The sequence below is a fragment of the Coffea arabica genome, chromosome 6c (assembly GCF_036785885.1).
Source record: "Coffea arabica cultivar ET-39 chromosome 6c, Coffea Arabica ET-39 HiFi, whole genome shotgun sequence".
NCBI lineage: Eukaryota > Viridiplantae > Streptophyta > Magnoliopsida > Gentianales > Rubiaceae > Coffea > Coffea arabica.
The window spans coordinates 13,815,722-13,836,189 of record NC_092320.1 but is presented as its reverse complement, the minus strand read 5'-3'; the positions used below and the strand labels follow the sequence as shown (position 1 = coordinate 13,836,189).

Genomic DNA, 20,468 nt, shown 5'->3' with positions numbered 1-20,468 from the left:
CCCATCTCCTCCCTTCTTCCCCGCCACCTCCTTCTTCTCTCCTCCCCTCCTCTCTCCGTTCTTCTCCTCCTTCCTCTTCTCCTCCCCTCTCATCTCCCCTTTTCCCCACTCTTCCCCCCACCTCATCCCCTCTCTCCCTTTCCCCGCCACCCTCCTCTTCCCTATGTCAATCTGGTGGAAGGGAAGGGATAGTGGAGAAAGGGGGAGAGGGGAAGGAAAGAGAGAAAGAAAACAAAAACATGGTCACCAGCGGCCGGTGTTGGTAGAGTTGCCAATCGACGCTAGGTGACGGCTCTGGCGGTGGAGGGTTGAGGTAGCGGGAGGAAGAAGAAGAATAGAAAGAAGGGATTTGTGTGTTTTTGGATATTGTAAGATGTGTATAACAAAAATATTGGGGAGTTTTTTTAGGTTATTGTTGTTAAAATTGCAAAAAAGCTTACAGAAAAAAAAATTTGGCAAAAAATTCGTTTGTCAAACGGGACCATATTTTTGGTGATGTATTTTTTAAGCATGTTTTGATGTATCATTTTAGTATTTTTAGATTTTTTTAAAATGTAGTTAGCATAAATGTGTTGTAAAAAAAAACACTTTAATAAACACAGTCTCGAAATGAAGTTTAAATTTATCTAAATCTCAATAACATAGTATGCAGTAAATTCAAATGAATATAGCAATAAATCGAATTTTTCTAACTAAAACTTAAAATAAATTTTACAACCATGTACGTAGAATAACAAGTTTTCCTTTATTGTTAATTTCCTTACCAAAGAAAAATAACTTTTCTGGCAGAAAGTGAAAAATTAAATTTGCAGAAATCTTACCCAAAACAGAAAAGGGCAAAAAGAGCGTGACGCAATTGTTGACGTGGCACACTCTTAATTTTTGTTTTTATTTCAAAAAGTCATGATTAGAAAGTGAACGCATACCGAATTAACTGCCACGTGCCTGTCACCCGAAGACACTGACGCGCCATCTGCTGCTAAATTTCCCATACCTGAAATGTTACACTTACACACCCTACCGGTGACCGATAAAAAGGAGGGCAAATCCAAGAGTCCCAAATTTGTTGTTTGGAAGGTACAAAATCGCTCCACCTATAAAGTTAAAAACTGAGAAATGGCCTTTGAGTTTACTTTAATGGCCTCGGGCAGGATACTAACTTCCAAGTTTCAACCCCATAATGCTTCACTTTCCTCATATTGACCCCTCCAATATTCTTATATTGGTAAGAAATGAATTCATGGTCTCTAGACACCAATTATAATTTGTATTGTGAGTATAAAACTAACAAACTTAAGATTTTGGGCCATAATACCAAATACACATTGTTTTAAGAAGCTCAAAAATGTTATTTTGTAATTATTTTACTTTAAATTACGAGTTTATGTAATTCACAATTTAGGATTTGTACATTCAACTGATATTAGTATATTAATAAGAATGCATTTGATGCACACTCATCTTGATTTTAATGTCAAATCGAGACTTGCCTATGTTAATTGATAATTTGTCATTACCTACGATTGATCATATAAAAGATATACTATTACATAAAATGAAATAATTCTTCCAAAAAAAAAAAGATTTGAGTTATCATATGTAATTAAACATACATTCCTTATTGACTAGCTTTTAGTTGTAATCATTTTGAAAATGTTTATGGATTTACACTTGTTAATTTAAAATGATTATTTCATTACCCAAATAGAAAATAAACTTTTATCTATTAGTTGTAAAAGCCTAAAAACTTTTATCTATTTGGCTTTAAATGAGTTTCTCCTAATTATAGTACTATTTGTTTCTATACAATTACGCAGCTTGTGATGTATACAAACATATGCTTTAGCTTTTCTAATTCAACTATTCTGCAAAAAGCATGTTATTGTTTCTAGAAGGAGGCTATATTTATATCAAGAAAAGAATTGAACGTAGTACGGAAAAACAAAGTATGTAGTTATGGCATTGTTTTTTTTTTTTTTTTGAAAAAGGCAAAGCATAAATATGATCGAAAAATTCTATCAAGTGATGTATAAGAAGATAGAAGTTTGTTGAAGTTTATAATGTTATAAAATTCACGTATCTTACTAGCACGCAAAGTACGACACAAAATTATCATAAATTTAGTTCATTGAATTAGCAAAATATAAAAAAGACTTGAATTAAATCCAATGAGTATAGCTCATGTTTTTTATACACGTGGACAATATATAATTTTTTTTGTTAAGTGTAAGCAGGAGAACTTGAATCCACATGAATAATATATAAATATTTACTCTTTAAATTGTATGAGCTTATAATATAGACTTGAGGGCATGTCGTTTGAACACCATTTTAATTATTTAGAACCCTAACATATTCTCATTGTATCTTTTCGGTTCAATTTGCGTCAATCAAAAGGTGAAAAAGAAAAAATTAATTGCCCAACCAATAATAAGGTGGCCTACGATATTTTGCTTTTCTAACTTTATCGAAATTATTATCATACCATTACCATATTTGTGATGTATCGCAATGAATTATACTTGTTCGACATATAATAGATGTAATTTAAAGTATAGCTACGTTTATCTTAAATTTTAAAGCTCAAAGCTTATATTAATTCTTAGGGCAAATTATCCAATTGGCCCTTGAACTCTTTATCTAAGTAAAAATAAGCCCCTCATCTATTTTTTACTGACTTTAAACCCTCGAACTTGTAAAATTGGGCACCTATGACCCTTTTAGCCAGTTTCTCCGGTTTTGCAACCGGGAGGCCAATTCACACGAATACCAGTGTGCTTCTTCAAAGGGCATTTTTGTCCACATCTCCTAAGCAAAAAGGAACAACCCCCTTCTTTCCTCCATTTCTGCAAAATCCCCCCAACTTCTTCAGCTTTCCTTGGAATGTCAGCAAAAGACTTTGACACCGCCATGGCTGCAGCACCGGTTGCATGTCAGGGTTGGTACCAACAATTCTGCCATCCGGGGTTGCCCCGCCAAGATACGGGTCAATTTTGCTCAATTGCCTGACCCAACTCGGCTCTGCGAATAAATAAAATCATCACAGCCTCTTTTCATGGTAAATACAGGACAGCCATTTAGCATGATCCACAGCAGGAGGAGGTAGTAAGCGCTCAGCATGTGGGGGGGTGCAAAGTGAAATTGTCAGAAACCTCAATGGAAGTACAAGAATTATTTCTGCAGTCTGCTAAATCAAAGGGCTGTTGGTTTGCTTGCGTTTGAAATCTTAGGCTTAAAACAGAGAGGGGGCAACCACCCTTTACAGAAATCCCACTCTCTCCCTGTTTGCCTCATTTGAGCCGATAACTTTCGAGAAAGACGCACTAGTGAAAAAGCATTTGAGAGCATTAACCCAGAAATTATTTTTTCAGGTTTAATGGAATCGAGTTTGAATAGCAATCCTAAGGCTTTGCGGAACAAAAGTTGAGGATCTAAATGAAGATTCTTTGAGACAGAAGATTTGAGAGTGTTGAAAGTTGACTTGATGGAAGCAAGGTCCTTGAGCTGCCGGAGGGTTCTCGATTTGCGAACCAGAAAGGCTCTGAAGTGGGTTTGAATGATATGGGCGGCGATTGAGAAAGCTACGGCGAGGGTTTTGCAGAAATGGAGGGAAGAAGGAGGAGTTTCCCTTTTTGCTTAGAAGATGCGGACAAAAATGCCCTTTAAAGAAGCACACCGACATTCGTGTGAATTGGCCTTCCGGTTGCAAAACCGGAGAAACTGGCTAAAAGGGTCATAGGTGCCCAATTTTACAAGTTCGAGGGCTTAAAATCAGCAAAAAATAGATGAGGGGTTTATTTTTACCTAAGCAAAGAGTTCAAGGGCCAATTGGATAATTTGCCCTAATTCTTACAATATTCTACCACGCAACAAGATCAAAATACGTCAAAAGGTTTCATAATTGCATTCATGATAGTACAAAAACAAAACAGCTACCAAGTAAACAACTTAACCTAGAGTTCTTGTACCTTCGCATGTGAGACTAAAAATAACAAGGACATCAACGCGCTAAAAAGCTAAATACTACTACATGAGCGCCAAATCCCCCAAGCCAACAATTTTCAAGGGGCAAAATAGCCACTTTAAATAATTGATGTTTTGCCAATTTGCCAACACCCGGTTTAAAAAAAAAGCCACTAATCATCCCCTTAGTCCATTAACTTCATTAACTGCTACACTCGTCGGTGAAAATTGAAAGCGTTTGGATTAGCCATTTTTTAGAGTATTTTTAAAAAATTTTACTGTAACAGATTTTTTATAGTATATTTTGAGATATTTTTAAAAAATATTTTAAAATATTTAAGAGTAGAAGAGTTTTTAGGATATATTTTAAAATATTTTTTAAATATTAAAAAAATTTAAATTATTTTTTAAAATACCTTCTAAAGTACTTTTTAAAATTTTAATAGTATTTGAAAAATTAATTTTAAAAAAATTCAGCAATCCAAATCGGTGATTTTAAGATATTTGAAAAACAAAACCATAAAAACAAAAAAGGAGAAATAAAAAGGGGAAAATTTCCTAATCCTAACAAAGAAAGGGTTTTTCTCTCTCCACCTTCTCTACCCTTCCCATCCCTCTCCCCATAAACATATTGCTCCTACCTTATATAACTCACTCTTACCCCTTCCACCCCTCATTCCTCTTCCCAGTAGAGAGAGGAAACAATAAAACTCTCTCTCTCTCTCTCGCTATAAAACTAGCTTCATATCTCTGTCTTTCCCTTATCTCTCCTTCTCTTCTATCTTTCAGAGTATATAGATACATACATATCTATATATCAATAAAGTTTGAATCTTTTCGATTCGAAAAATTTTTTAGACGGCGGAGATTGCTTTTGATTGAGGTATGCAGGCTGATCAGACGGTGATAAGTTTAAGACCTGGAGGTGGAAACCGAGGAGGGAGCAGAGTGCTTGGACCTCGCTTTGAAACCTCTTCAATCAATAACAGCAACGCCAATTCTTCTGATCTCCCCTTTTTCCGGCCTCATGGCGGCGCCGGCGCCGGCGGTGCTCCTCTTTCTTCCTTCAAGGTCTAATTTTATCTATTTAGAAATTTTCAAATATCAGATCTAGGGTTTTGTGGTTTCTGTCCATGTTTACCTGAATTGTCCAGCTGTTCATTGCTTTAAGATTGGATTTTTGGTGCATACAACTAATTTTTTAAATTTATTTTTCTGGGCTTGTTAAGTTTTAGGAGTATGTCGAATGTGTGGTGAATTTGTGCCTAATTCTGAGTTAATTTAGTGGACTGATTAGAAAGTTTTGGGATTTTTATGGTTCCAGGTATAAGTGAAGCTGTTCGGTGATGATTCTTTAACAAGTTTTGTATATTTTGACATAGTTTTGGATTTAATTCGTATGTTAGGGATAAAGATACTTTTTGGGTTTTGCATTTTTTAGCTAAAGTTTTGCAAGTGATTATGGAAGGCATGAGTTGTGTTCGAGCTGGTCTTGACTGTCAAATTTTTAAATTTGATGTTTGGCAGACTTACTAGTGCGGAAAACATTGTAGCAATTGTGTTATTGGAATTTAACATGGCCATTTGTATGTGTGGGAAAATGTATATTTGCATGGATATGTGCATATATATATTTATATATGTGCGTGTGCGTGCGTGCGTGTGTGGAATGTCATTTTGTGCGTTAGGTTTGGTGAGGTATTTGTATTCTGATTCTGAGAATGTCATTTTGCTTGCTATGTTCAGAAGGTAATTGTTTTTGAAGAAGCATGTGTTTAATCTGTATCAAGTAACATAGATAATGTGGTTGGATCATGGAAATCTCGTTCATTTATGTATATGGAGCTTTTTTGACAGTTGAAGATGTCTTTATATGCAAAAGCCAGTCCTTTAGGTGATTAAGAATTCTTGATTTTTTGTAGTAACACTGGGATGCGGACCTTTATTGCTTGAGAATAGTTTTGATTTGAGAAAGCTGATATTGATTCCTTGATGGAGCTGATATTAACTTGCTTATCTGGAGTTTTATAAGCCAAAAAAAAAAAAATCTAATTGTGGAGTTCTCGTCTTAGGTTTATCATTCCTCAAAATCAGTTATTTCTATTCGGACAGTTTGGTTTTTTTTATTTGATCTTTTTCCTTAAACATTCTTGGGGTGCTTATATGATATGCCTCTCTGTAATTTCTCTAATTTGGACCTTGGTTGCTTTTTGTGCCTAATGAAATCATACAGCTTTTGTTTCTTGACAGGGTGTGTTGCTATTGAAATCTCATTGTACGTAGTTACCATTTTTGAGCCTGTGAAGAGACTGATAAAGATTGTCCTAATTCTTGGCAGTGCATTTAAGATGTGTATCTGCTGTAAATATGGACATAAAATAATGAGTAGGCTTTAGGTGGGCGTTCAATGAGTATCTTGTAGCCCATAAAGAACCCTACTTACATGAAAGCTCCAGTAGATTGTTTCAAGGAGAAAAAACTGATGCTTCCTTTGAGACCTGGCCTCCTCGAAATTGCGTCCTTTTTCTTTCTTCTCTTATAATTAAGGATAATGAAATTGAGAATTGCCATTCTGTGTCCTTCCTCTAGTTGCCTCTTATGCGACTCTGTGTGCACTCGGTTTCCTTACTACATGGTGGTGAATGTTTATGATCTTACTTCTTACTTTTATACCAAAGAATATTTTGTAAAGTAAGGACTCTACATGTGTTTGAATTATTTTCTGTTTTAAGACGGGGCAATTGCAAGGAAGCTTCTGCACCATTGGTTGAATATGTACTGATAAGTGATGTTTATATTTTTAATGTCAAATTTCTAAACCAACTTAGTGCCCTGGTTTTTAGGTTTTAATGACTTAGCAAGCAATTGTTATCTTGTAAGTAATGTTGTGCTGGCTATGTGATACTCAATTGCTACCCTAGTTTATCATCTGTATTCTTGTTTCATTTCAATCGCCACCCTAGTTTATCACATCTGTTTTCTTGTTCCATTGGGCTATTTTTGCTCTTGCTGATCTTTTTGATCTGTTCTTAATTTTCCATTGTAGACTGGAGAGACTCGATTTGAGGGGCGGGAACGTATTCGATATACCAGGGACCAGCTGCTGCAGTTGAGAGAGGTATTCTTTCCACATCGTTCGCTTTGTTTTATTCTCAGTGCATACTGAGTTGCATAAGTATTCAATTAAATTTTGAAATGTTACCAAGTGTTGTCAATGGTGATAGAGGTTTTGAATTAAATAGATCTTCTGTATTTAAAATGGGTATTGATGATTTGACCCAGTGTCAATCTGGATACGTGTGATTTTTTTTTGGGAGTGTGAAAAGTGGTTGATACAACTGATTCGCTTTGAGGTGAAGTAGTCTAACTTATATTGTGTGCTGTACCCTTGTATAGGATTGGACGAAGATTTTTTTTTTTTGGGTCATAGCTAGATAGATAGTAATTATTTTGTGCACTGCTTCTAATTCACTAAATCAACACCTTGATGTTGGTAGGAAGAAGCATAGTTCAGAAATCTCTTTTGCCAGATTTTGGCAAGCACATGAAGTTGCGGTTTTATTTATTTATTTTTTTGGGCAGATTAGCTACTAGACTAGTATATCTGTTGTTGACTTTATTGTGATTCATGGTTAAGAATCAAGACTTCACCATTAGTGTTTTTCTTTTGGTATTGAACTTCATGTGGACTATCTTGGAAGCCACCAGAAAAGGATGATTTCTCAAACCTCTATAAAGCTTTGCATGCATCTGATGGGCTTAATATATTGTAGGTGGTCAGCATTGCAGAAAACATTCTGAAAGTCAAAAAAGATGTTGAAGCTGAATTTTTTGGTGAAGATCCAAGCTGGGGTCATGTGGAAAGCCCTGTAAGTGCCTTGTCTGATTTCAACTATACTCCAGCAGCATTCTATAGCGTCAACTAGTTGTTTTGGATAGTTGTTTTAATTTGAGATGTTTTGTGTTAACTGGCTTTTGGAACGGTTGTCATTGGCTTATCTGATGTTATGTGATCCTTTCTGTCAATAGTCACAAAATCAGCCCCTGAGTCGTTACTCAGAGCCGGATAATCGCGACTGGCGCAGTCGGTCTACTCAATTTTCTGCACCTACAGAAGAGAGATCCTGGGATACAATTCGAGAGAATAGGGAGTTTGGTGCCAGACAGCAGGAAGTGAATCAATACAATCGGCAAGAGCAGTTAAATGCACAGTTTGCAAGAGCTCAAATCTCTTCCAACCAAGGGGTAATTTCGTCTTACAGATTCTTTTTCATCCTTTAAATATCTTTGATATTTTCCTGCATTAATGGAAATTTGTTTTTGTTTTTCTTCTTTGACATGGTTTATGTTCATTGTTTGATAGCTCAATTCTCATATTGTGGCTTTTTAATTTATTTTTTTTAAAATGCGTGCTACAAATTTAACAAGGTTTAGGTATTGTTGGAGGTCAGCCTCTGGGTTTTTCTAGAATTTGCGCATATATTAAAATTTTGAGAAGTTTTAACTTGTTCTTGGGTGGTAGGTTCAGAACTTTCATTGGCTGTGTTATATGTATGATTTTTGTTTTTCTTCCTTGATTCTGGCTATGGGATCCCCGAGGCTCTGGTATTTTTTGGGTTATTTAGATTTGTCTTTTACCTCCTTAAGAGCTCACCAGATAAGCTTTTACTTTGTAGTTCACATAGTAAGCTTTTTGTTGAAGCTTGACATGTTCTGATAAATGTCAAATGGTGCTTAAAATGATAACTATTTGCTTCTTGTAAAAAAGGAATGCCAGTACCATCTCCTTCTCCATCAGGGAAAGGAAACTCGAATACTTGTCGCTGTCTATACAAAGTTTAAGTTATGACATATCCTACAGATGCAATCAACTCCTTGGAGTTGTGCTTATGATGCTTTTTTAGTATATTGTTCTTGAGATGAAGTGTTCCTTGCATTGTGTTTATGAAACAGGGAGGACCATCGCCTGCCCTTATCAAGGCAGAAGTGCCATGGTCAGCTCGAAGAGGGAATCTTTCTGACCAGGATCGAGTCTTGAAGACTGTGAAGGGGTAAGATAAGGCTGTTGAAAACCTCCTTGTAACTATGGTTTACTTTCTAGACCATATCATAGTTCAGTTTCTTGTACCCAAGGGGAAAAATAAAGAATTTAGTTTCAATTTGATGATATATTTTATGTATCATTTGTTAATTGTTGCTACTCCACTCCTGCAGGATACTGAACAAGCTGACCCCGGAGAAGTTTGATCTTCTGAAAGGTCAACTAATTGATTCGGGAATAACATCAGCCGACATTTTAAGGGTTCTTATTTTCCCTTCTTGCTGATGCTTGTTTGATGACTTTTCTTTTTGCTTTCTCTTGTTTTTGTGCTTCTACTCATTCCCCTTCAATGACCTTTGAATTACAGTGAGTTTGTTTGGATAAGAATTTATTTGGATGATTTATTTGATCCAGTTACTGTAGCATTTTTTGTGATGTGATGTATGTGAGATAAAAAGGTGATTGGGAATTGTGTGTGTGATGTAAGCAAAACAAAATCTGAAATAAATTTTGCAAACTTTCTTTGTCCAAACAAACTCAGTCATTTCCTTAACTGCTGGATGTAATCTTCTCCTTGTGTTTTGCAGGGAGTAATCTCCTTGATATTTGACAAGGCTGTCCTGGAGCCCACATTTTGCCCCATGTATGCGCTGCTGTGTTCAGATCTGAATGAGAAGTTGCCACCATTCCCTTCTGATGAACCTGGTGGGAAAGAAATAACATTTAAGCGGGTTCTTTTGAATATTTGCCAGGAGGCCTTTGAGGGTGCTGACAAATTAAGGGAAGAGGTTAGGCAAATGATTGCTCCTGAGCAAGAGTTGGAGCGCAGAGATAAAGATAGGATGCTCAAGCTCCGCACTCTTGGGAACATCCGTCTAATTGGTGAGCTTCTGAAGCAGAAGATGGTTCCAGAAAAGATAGTTCACCACATTGTTCAGGTTCTAGATTCTCTCTTCATTAGAAGGAAAAAAGTATAAAGCTGATAAAAAGTAGGTATGAGGACATGTATTAATGGTTTCTGATTCACATATTAACAGGAACTCTTGGGAAAAGATACAAAGAGTTGTCCGGCCGAAGAAAATGTTGAAGCTATATGCCAGTTCTTTATCACCATTGGCAAACAGCTTGGTGAAAACCAAAAATCTCGGCGTGTAAATGATATGTACTTTAACCGATTGAGGGAACTAGGAACAAATCCTCAACTTGCCCCACGCCTGAGGTTTATGATTCGTGATGTTCTTGATTTGCGTACAAATAATTGGGTTCCCAGACGTGAAGAGGTGATTTTAGTTGGAAGCAGTGCAATTCTTTTTTAGTGTGTTTGTGGTTGGTTTAATTTTATAAACTGTCTCTTTGCGCTGATTTCATAGGTGAAAGCAAAAAAAATTACTGAGATTCACTCAGAAGCAGAGAAGAATTTGGGATTGCGGCCAGGTGTTACTGCAACTATTAGAAGTGGTCGTGGCCCACCTTCTACTGGCCAGGGGAATATTAGCACAGGAGGTTTCCCAATAAATCGGCCTGGTACTGGTGGTATGATGCCTGGAATGCCAGGGACCAGAAAGATGCCTGGGATGCCTGGAATGGATAATGACAACTGGGAGGTTCCTAGGTCCCGCTCAATGCCAAGGGGCGATGGATCAATGATTCAGCCTGCTGGACGTGTTCAGCCGCCACTGGTGGGCAAGTCACCATCACTGAACCAAAGGTTTCTTCCACAGGGTAGTGGTGGGCTGATTAGTGGTAGGACTAGTGCCCTCTTGCAAGGTAGTGGTGTGCCTCCTGTCCGCCCGACTTATGGCTTTGGAATGGAACCTACACCAGAGGTTTCTGCTTCAGTGAGAGCGCCACCAACACCATCTGTGGCTGCAGTTGCTGATAAACCACTAGCTCCAACAGTAAGGATGAATGCAGATGAACTCAGAAGGAAAACAATCTCATTGCTGGAGGAATATTTCAGTGTGCAACTATTAGAGGAAGCATTAGCATGTGTGGAAGATTTGAAGTCCCCAGCTTACTATAGTGAGATTGTCAAGGAAGCCTTATCCGTAGGATTGGAGAAAAGTCCACCTTGTGTTGAACTAGTTGCAAAACTTCTGGAGTACTTTTTTACAAAGAAGGTTTTTACTGCCAGTGATATAACTCTTGGTTTCCAGCGTTATGCAGAAATGTTGGATGATCTTGCTATTGATTTACCAAGAGCACCTGCGAATTTTGGTGAGATTGTGGGAAGATCAATTTTGGCTGGAGAATTGGACTTCAAGGTGGTTTCCGAGATCCTGAAGAAAGTTACCGACGACTATTTCCAGAAAGCCATATTCACTTCCACATTGAAGGTCGTTAGCTCTAGTCCTAATGGGAAATTGATTCTGGACTCGCAGGCACTTGATATTCGGGCCTGTGAAGCCCTGTTCCAGTAAGCTTACTGCTCGTTAGCAGGAGTTATTGTTCTTGTACCCTCACAGCTAAATATGCTCATTCTCACTTGTCGTCGTCCCTTGTGCTTGTTGCGTGGGAGCTGAGCAACTGTATTTCAACTTGAAGACAAGGTGGAGCTGCGGGAGAACAGGTTATTTTAAGTGAGCTGTATATTTTCCCGAGGACATGGTAGTGTGTTCATTAAAGGAGAAAGAATCAGACATAAGGATTTTGGTCTCAAGTGTGGCCAATCATATGCCCTAGCAGCTTGAGATTAAGGGCCTTTTACGGGACCCAGCTGTTTTGTATTTCATTAGTTTTTTTATTTATTTTGATTTTGTTGACTAGTTAATTTAAATTTTTGCGAAACTTGTGAGCTTATAATGTGACTGTTGAAAATCGCTGCACCATTTTAAAGGAGGATGCTGTAGCATATCTTGCTTTTTTTATTGTCTTTCTTGCCATACATTGTAGATTTTCTGTTGTTGGAAGTCTTTTTTATCGATGCATCTGCTGTTGGGTACCAAATTAATTGACATGTTTGGCAGAAGGAGCTGCAGGGTTTTGTTCTGATGGGCGTGCTCCACCTGCATGCTTGTTAATCACTGAAGGGTTTGCTTGACAACCTGAATCTCATACCTACACAGAACCTTTTTCTTGAGGTGGGGAATGACAGTTTTTGGTGAAGTCATTAGTGGTACTACTTGTCTTCAACATGGAACCGTTTCCAAAGGGAGATGGATGGTTCTTGCCGGTTGCATGTTTTACCGTCTGATTATAATTTCAGCTGATATTGTTCCTAGCAACAAGGCTGTGGAGATCTCTATAGTAGTAGAAATTCGAAAAAAAAAACTTGATGGTAACTTGGAACATCGATTCAAGAAGGAAGATCTACCTACAGCGTATGTCAGGGAGAAACACTTGACACTACTATTTACTACAAGCCTATGAATTTTGACTAGGTTGCGTGAACTATAAAAGCCAAGTGTAATGGAATGGTTTTATTTTTGAAATTGCCTTAGAAATACAAGGTAGTGTTTTGCTTCAATTTTTGTGCTACAGCTCGAGGGGGGGAATCTTTAGCACGCTAATAAGGACTAGTGTTCCATTTGCTTAGGGAAAAACATTATATTGAAACATGTTGCTCTTTTTTATGTCAAAATTTCTCCATTTGTTAGCAAATCCGAGATGAAGTAAGAAGGTCAAATTTCTGCACCAGAAGATGAGATGTCGAAATGTTCTTTTGAATTGCAAGCATAGATTTTAAAAATAATTGCACCGTATAGTGTATGAAAATAGCACAACAAGTAGAGATACTGAATCAACAAATGTATATAGTGGGGTGGGAGGTCAAGGGTTCAAATCTTGCCTCCCATCAACGTGCCTCAATATGAGGAGTACTCTAAATCCATGTGGGTGAGTGGTGCATCCGTCTGGTCAGATGGTGGTTAAGTCCCCGTCAGATTCCCCCGACTCAATTGGCCCACTCCCTAGAGTCGCTTCCCTTAAAGTAAGTCCCCCCCTCTTAGGAGTAGGTCTAGGTTAGACTAGACTAGATGTGCCGCTAGTAAAAAAAAAAAAAATCAACAAATGTAGATATTAAAATAATAATATTTAGAAATACAATAAATTTTCTCTCTTATTGATATTTGTATCCAGAAAATTTGTTCTTCTTCTTCTTCTTTTTTCGCTTAATTTATCATAGATCAAATGGATTTTTCATTTTTTAAAATGTTAACATGGTTGACATTGATTGATATCGATTATTATATATAGTTTGAACATCCCAAATATCAATATCAGATTTTATTTGTACTCTTAAACCATGGGTTGTTTTTAAAGAGCCCCATCCAACTCGCCAAGATCCACCACAGCCAAGATCCACTGATTGTGTTTTGATGGTGTCAGCAATTCCACAGCTAACCATTGTAATGTACGTTATATTTAAATTACTGTGGCAAATAAATGGAAAAAACTTCCCAGCCTAAAACTCTCTGTCTAACTCTTTGATTCTAACTTTGATGCTCTTAATACTTATAGCACTTTTATGGAGACTTTTGGTACCAATATTGCAATTTTATTTCCGTTTGAAGTACCCTTTAAATTTGGACATTTTGTACATGATATTCATATTCTTATTTCTTGGTTTAATTCACCATTTCTCAAAGGGATGTTTCGAAAGTAAATTTTAGCATGATTGATATCGATTGTTATTGTAATGCAATGCAAATTATTTGATTATTAGAGAGTTGAGTAATTTGAGCTTCATAAAACTATGATCGGATTTCGCTTGCAATCTTAACTATCAAGATTCATGGTACTTATATAGCGAGTATAGATTAGATTAGACTGATGGATGGTTAAAATTCAATAATAGAAAGACTATTTATAGAGAGCTACGCAATACATCTCAGCCAGGAACAAGCAGCTGCTTTCTAGGCTTCCAGAGTCAGCCCCCTAACCTGGTTTCCATATTAACTCTCTATCTTCTTCTTGTTACATTCACCACCAATAGAACTCTATTGAAAAATGCTGGACCGACTTATCTTATCAGAGCTCTATGCCAGATTCAATGGGTTTCCTTCTAACATTTTGCAATTCCAAGTTAATGCTTTCACGCAATAGGAATAATTTGCTTAGCACTATTCTTTTAACTATTTATTCCATTATGCTATCTTATGTTTTTTAGTTTTACACTCTCATAAGTTCTAAAAGCTATTTTTTCTTATTAACCCGGGTTCGAATCTCTTTTGGAATATCCGCCCGTCGCACAGGACTTACCTAGTGCCTCTTATCCCTCTGTGTGGTTAGCGGACTATTGCACTGAGCGGAGCTTACTCAGTGCGCACTTTCCGATAGCGACTGTGGATTCCTTTATAAAAAAACAAAAAAAGTTCTGAAAGCTATTGAGTTAGTGAATATCCTGGAAAAAGCTTTTAGGTTCATCGAGTTTTGGGCCTATAGTATTTGGCACAAATATATAAGCTTTTAATTTTTCATTATGTAACACTCAAATTTTACTGAATTATGTACATTCCTTGTAAAAGATCATGTTCTGACGTTTATGTTCTATACCATTGAGATTTTGTTTATCACATAACCAGATGTAGTGGTACTAGTCTTTTTTCTGGTCTCATGGATCACTAGATGATCCTTTTTTTTTTTTTTAGCATTAAGGATGAGAATTTTGTGGTTAATTCATGAAATAAATCTGTTCCTCATTGTGATTATTTTTTAGAAGATACTTCATGTAGCACGAGTATTAATTAAAAAAAAAAACATGAATGTAATTTAAAAAGAAACAAGTTAAGAGATAATTGAAAGAAGAGTGCAACGAAGGCAATTTGTTGTTATTGTATGAAAGAATAACTTTAGAATTTGCAAAAAATACTCCTCAGCTTATTAAATTGCTATGGACTTCAATGGATTTAACTCCTTTGCATTATACAATTGCTCAATACATCTCAATCATCCCAACAATTTGACTAGCCCTATCCACTTATAACTAGCTCTATCTTCTTTAGACAATCACCAATTGAACTCTGCTGTTTGACAAAAAAAAAAAAACAAAAAAAATTGAACTCTGCTAAAAAATGCTGCTGGATCCTCCTATCAAAGCTCTGTGCCCTTTCCACTCCCATAGATAAGGACCACGACCATATCAACATTTTGACTTGCCCAATTGGGCTTTTCTTGCAAACCAGACCACCAAGCGATTAAGGCTCGAACCTTACTTTTCACCAATTTATCACAATTGTGATTTTTCAAAAAATTCAGACGGATGTGTGGTGCACCCGTCTGATCCGATGGTGGTTCTGTCCTCATCGGTCCCCCATAAGTTCAATTGGGTCTTCCCCTAAATAGAGCAGGAGTAGAAGTAGGATTGACGATTGAAAAAAAAAAAAAAAATTGGGCTTCTTGCAGGTGTCTGTTTGTTTCCTCATTCACACATTTCTTTTCTTCCCTAGCATCGTTTGACTGTTGCCCTTAATCGCTGTTGAATTTCTTGGGTCTTGCGACCTCACGAGTCAATGGTACCGCGGCTGACCTAAAATAAGCATCCGGCCACCAAATTTGGCTAAGCTAATTGGCCTCAAGGTTGCTGCAGCTTCCTTTTGGTTTTAGCCTGTAGGGTCCTGATCATTACCCAGCACATGACTCAGATTAAATACACTTGGCTAGCTAGTAGTGGCCAAGATCCAGCAAATTCTTCCGATTCAGAAAAAAAGGCTCAAATGAAATGCTTAGTATCTCTGTCCCTCGTATTATCTCTGCTCTTGCTGTTCCAATGTTTTCTAACCTCAGCCCTTGATCAAACTGTCTCAGATTTACCAGATGAAGTTCTTGTCCATAAATCTTTAAAACAGCAGCAGGGAAAACAGCTTGGGATCGGCAAACATGATAGCATTGGCATCCGGAAACTGGGTGTTGTAATCAAAGCCAGGAGAGGACAGCGTTTTATAACTTCGGGTGGTCGTGCCAGTAGTACAAGATCATCAGCTGCAACTGGCAAGGAATTATCTCTGTCCAAATTGCCTGTTCTTTTGCTTCTCCCATTTTCTTGACTGTTGTTCTTGCTCTAGTGCTTCTCATGCTGAGGTTAAATGTAGCCCTTTAGATTTCTGCTTCCCCAGAGAATATTTCCTTTATATTTTTGTAAGATAAAAGAAACATTAAATCTCCTCTTGGACATTATTGTATCTTCAGCATTTTTATGCTCTCAGAAGTTACTCTGTTGTACATCTTTGAGGAAATTCGTTGTTACTTGCCATGTACTAATCGTTTATTGATTCAATATTCTGTGATAGTCAGAGAAATCTTGTATGAATTATTTCGTGGCTTCTGCTGTGATGTTTAGGTGCTGAAATTGATAAGAATTCATTTAAGTAGAGGCAAAATATAATCTGAATGAAAGCTCCTTGCACAATCTTAATCAAACCGATACGTTCGAACAGGTGCTGCTGAGCTTCTCATTTAACTTCTTACTCACAATTAAAAACCAAAATGAGCTTCTCATTTGTAGTTAAAACTATGAACGTAGTTACATGTAAATATTTCAGAAATTCCTGAAGATAGGAAGCACCAATCATTTCTTTTTTTTCAAACATAACATGCATTCATTGTATTTAGGATCTAATTTATCTCAAGAGCAAATGCACAAGTGCAAGTGCACAAGTGCAAGTGACAAAGAAGATTGTGGCCAATTCCAAAGCCAGATTCAGAAATTTTAGACTACTACTACTACCATTTGCTCAATTTACATGGTCACAAGCTCCAACTAAGAGCAGAAGAAAGATGAAAAAGAGAGAGGACATTCAGAAACTGATACTACAATCTAAAAGTGAACGGTACAAACCAAAGCTCACCCCTAGCAAAAGAAAAAATAACCCAAGGCAAAAATCTATGCAAAGCCTCTAGCTACTCCATTAACATCATTTAGTCAACCTCTTCAATCTTAGGACCAGCTCCAGTACCATCAGTAGAACCTCCACCACCACCACCACCACCACCATGCATATCATCTCCCATAGGACCACCACCACCACCACCTCCTTGATACATTTGAGCAATTATAGGATTACAAATGTTCTCCAGTTCCTTCAACTTGTCCTCAAGTTCATCCACTTCTGCCAACTGATTCCTGTCCAACCACTCAATAGTTTCCTCCACAGCTTTCTCAATTTTCTGCTTATCATCCGGTTTTAACTTGCTATCAAACTTCTCATCCCTCACTGTATTCCTCATGTTATAAGCATAATTCTCTAATGCATTCTTGGCCTCCACTTTCTTCTTCACCTCTTCATCTTCAGACTTGTATTTCTCCGCATCTCTCACCATCTTCTCAATGTCTTCCTTGCTCAATCTCCCCTTGTCATTAGTGATAGTGATCTGATTCTTCACCCCAGCAGTCTTATCCTCTGCGGTTACGTTTAGAATCCCATTAGCATCAATGTCAAAGGCCACATTGATTTGAGGCACCCCTCTAGGAGCTGGAGGGATGCCAGAAAGCTCAAACTTCCCCAAAAGATTGTTATCCTTTGTCCTTGCTCTTTCGCCTTCATAAACCTGAATAAGCACCCCAGGCTGATTATCTGAATAGGTTGAAAAAATCTGCTCTTTTTTACTAGGAATTGTTGTGTTTCTTGGAATCAAAACTGTCATGACCCCACCAGCTGTTTCAAGGCCAAGGCTTAGAGGTGTGACATCAAGCAATAAAAGGTCTTGAACCTTGGAGTCTCCTTCACCTGTCAAAATTGCTGCCTGGACTGCTGCACCATAAGCCACAGCCTCATCAGGATTGATACTTTTACAGAGCTCCTTCCCATTGAAGAAATCCTGCAACAATTGCTGAACTTTCTGAATTCTAGTTGATCCTCCAACTAGCACCACTTCATCAACTTTAGATTTATCAATCTTTGCATCCCTCAAAACCTTCTCCACAGGTTCCATACATTTCAAGAACAAATCCATGCAAAGCTCCTCAAACCTCGCCCTTGTAATAGTTGCATAGAAGTCTATACCTTCATACAGAGAATCAACCTCAATCGTAGTTTGTGTAGTGGATGAAAGGGTTCTCTTTGCCCTCTCACAAGCCGTCCTTAGCCGCCTCAGCGCCCTTGCATTTCCACTAATATCCTTCTTATGCTTCCTCCTAAACTCGGAAACAAAATGATTGACAAGCCTATTATCAAAATCTTCACCACCCAAGTGAGTATCACCAGCAGTGGCTTTCACTTCAAATATCCCTTCTTCTATAGTCAACAAAGAAACGTCAAAAGTTCCACCACCAAGATCAAAAACAAGAACATTCTGCTCACCTCTTTTTTGATGCTTCTTATCCAAACCATAAGCTATAGCAGCTGCAGTTGGCTCATTAATAATCCTCATCACATTCAAACCCGCAATCGAACCAGCATCTTTTGTAGCTTGCCTTTGAGAATCATTGAAATAAGCAGGGACAGTAACAACAGCATTATTCACCTTATGACCCAAGAAAGATTCAGCAATCTCCCTCATCTTTGTCAACACCATTGAAGAAATCTCCTCTGGTGCAAATCGCTTTTCCTCGCCTTTATAGGTGACAACAATCAGAGGCTTGTCACCTGGACCAGGAACAACTCTAAAAGGCCACAATTTCATGTCAGCTTGAACAGAAGGGTCCGAATATCGCCTCCCGATCAGCCTTTTGGCGTCAAAAACAGTGTTGTGTGGATTCATTGCCACTTGGTTCTTAGCTGCATCACCAATCAGACGTTCAGTGTCCGTGAAAGCCACATATGAAGGCGTGGTTCTGTTGCCTTGATCATTGGTTATGATCTCAACGCGGTCGTTTAACCACACCCCAACACAGCTATAGGTTGTTCCAAGGTCTATACCTATAGCCTTGCCTTCCTTGGTCGCCATTGAACAGATATTCTTAAAACAGAAAAAAGTACTCAAGAAAGAAAAGAAGCGTTTACTACTATGGTTTCTTGGCACGGGGAAATGAAAAGGGGTGCTCAGAAAGTCCTGTATTTTGGTCGAACAAGTAAGGTTTCCTGGTTATATAAGCACTAGGAGAAGCTTAGAATATTCTAGGCTGATCTAGGCCTAATCGGTTGATTTTTGAATCTTGCTCATGTTTCAAGAAGAGCCATTGAATCAAGACAAATGTCAGATGATTCTAGCGGCGGGAATAGTGAACATTTTTACAGAAGAGACCTGATGTAACGTGGGATTTTACTGGATTAATGTTTGGATATTTGAGTGGGTAGAAATGGGGTCGTTGATGAGTTGCGAAGTTTTAACATGTTGGAGCATTAGAGGTGAAGTTTTCTTGGCTTTATCATAACAATTCAGACGGTGGGGGGAGGCGATGTGGGGGAGGTGCTACAGAGGTAATGATCTCAGAGTTTTGATGAGGTGTCTGATTATAGGAGGTTTTTGTTACACGTAGCTGCAATTAATCTTCATGCAGAAAGTGCAAAATCGATTCAACTCTATCTCAAAAGAAGACTGGAGAGTCGCCTGGAACTGACAAACGAAACCTCGATGTTAAAAAAACAATCTTTCGACCAAAAAACAACCTGCACAAACATGAAGAACCAGCAAGTTAATCTATAAGTTGATGAGATACTTTCATTGTCAAACGATAGATAAGTGATAGTGTGACCATTCTTCAGTCCAACATATTGATTGGATAACACATAATAATGTCGGCTCAATCATGTAAAATAAGTTGACAAACATTATATTATATTCTCCCATCCTTATCAGCTTTCTAAAGTTAATCTCCACGCTGAAGTCCTTAGCGTTCGCTTGAGGAGGCCTATTTTGCGTTTGATAACTTTCTTCTGCGGACAAACTTCATAACGAATAGAGAGTTATGGATCCAAATTTAGTGAGTGGACACCACATATCGATCTTACATTGCTTGGGCTCATCGAGTGTTGAAGTGGTTGGTACCATTTTTCTTGAGAAGATACCCTGTGGGCTTTAGCAGTCAATGACTTCCAATTATCTGCAATTTACAGATATAATCTGTTTTTTTTCTTCCAGTGTTGTTAACCTCAGATCGGATAGCAGCTCGGCTAAACTACTAGGTAGATTGAGCAGATCGATCAAGACTGTTCTAAAAAACTTGCTGCTGTCAGTATGATACTATAATTATTTATATTTTTATAAGTTTTAAATATATTAAAATTACGTTCTTAGTTACATTTTGGCCAACTATACAAAATGTGACAAAAATATTACGCTTGCAATCAAATATACACCTAAAAATTATGAGTATATAAAAGCGTGAATTCATGTATGAAATATGTCCATTCTCTAAAACTACTTAAAAATAAAAACAAATGAAACCTAATTCGAGATCTTTTTATTCCGAATATGGTTTTTCTAATGCAAGTTGGAATTACTGATAATAAATTGACAAGATGATAGGGATAAAAATTTCTTAATTTAGAGATTATTTAGGCATGTGAATGATTTTGGCATTTATACTAAGTGGATGATGTTTTTTTATTTCTATTAATAAAGGAAAGTTTTATAATTTAGGTAACTC

The 20,468-nt window shown here is 37.4% G+C and overlaps 2 protein-coding genes and 1 non-coding gene across 3 annotated transcripts; 2 read left to right on the top strand and 1 right to left on the bottom strand.

Annotated features, from left to right (window-relative positions):
* The first annotated feature begins 4,653 nt into the window (after positions 1–4,653).
* On the top strand, positions 4,654–11,871 carry LOC113694178 (eukaryotic translation initiation factor). Its single transcript, XM_027213042.2, has 9 exons — positions 4,654–5,034; positions 7,010–7,081; positions 7,737–7,832; positions 7,993–8,208; positions 8,917–9,014; positions 9,178–9,265; positions 9,592–9,942; positions 10,042–10,284; positions 10,375–11,871. The coding sequence occupies exons 1-9, from the start codon at positions 4,849–4,851 to the stop codon at positions 11,422–11,424; spliced, it is 2,400 nt and encodes a 799-aa protein (XP_027068843.1). The 5' UTR covers positions 4,654–4,848; the 3' UTR covers positions 11,425–11,871.
* LOC113694388 (small nucleolar RNA snoR103) lies at positions 6,305–6,410 on the top strand. Its single transcript, XR_003449344.1, has one exon. It is a non-coding gene; the product is annotated as a small nucleolar RNA snoR103 (small nucleolar RNA).
* Positions 11,872–16,639: 4,768 nt separating the features above from the next.
* Positions 16,640–19,180, bottom strand: LOC113693958 (heat shock 70 kDa protein-like). The gene has a single exon (XM_027212764.2). It carries the CDS (start codon positions 18,824–18,826, stop codon positions 16,859–16,861), a length of 1,968 nt encoding a protein of 655 aa, XP_027068565.1. The 5' UTR covers positions 18,827–19,180; the 3' UTR covers positions 16,640–16,858.
* Between the last annotated feature and the right edge of the window lie 1,288 nt (positions 19,181–20,468).

Bases quoted from the DNA above. Each gene is read 5' to 3' on its own strand.
- LOC113694178 (XM_027213042.2), top strand. From the start codon at position 4,849: ATGCAGGCTGATCAGACGGTGATAAGTTTAAGACCTGGAGGTGGAAAC. The intron at 7,082-7,736 runs GTATTCTTTCCA...AATATATTGTAG, and splicing joins AGCTGCTGCAGTTGAGAGAG to GTGGTCAGCATTGCAGAAAA. The intron at 7,833-7,992 runs GTAAGTGCCTTG...TTCTGTCAATAG, and splicing joins GGGGTCATGTGGAAAGCCCT to TCACAAAATCAGCCCCTGAG.
- LOC113693958 (XM_027212764.2), bottom strand. From the start codon at position 18,826: ATGGCGACCAAGGAAGGCAAGGCTATAGGTATAGACCTTGGAACAACC.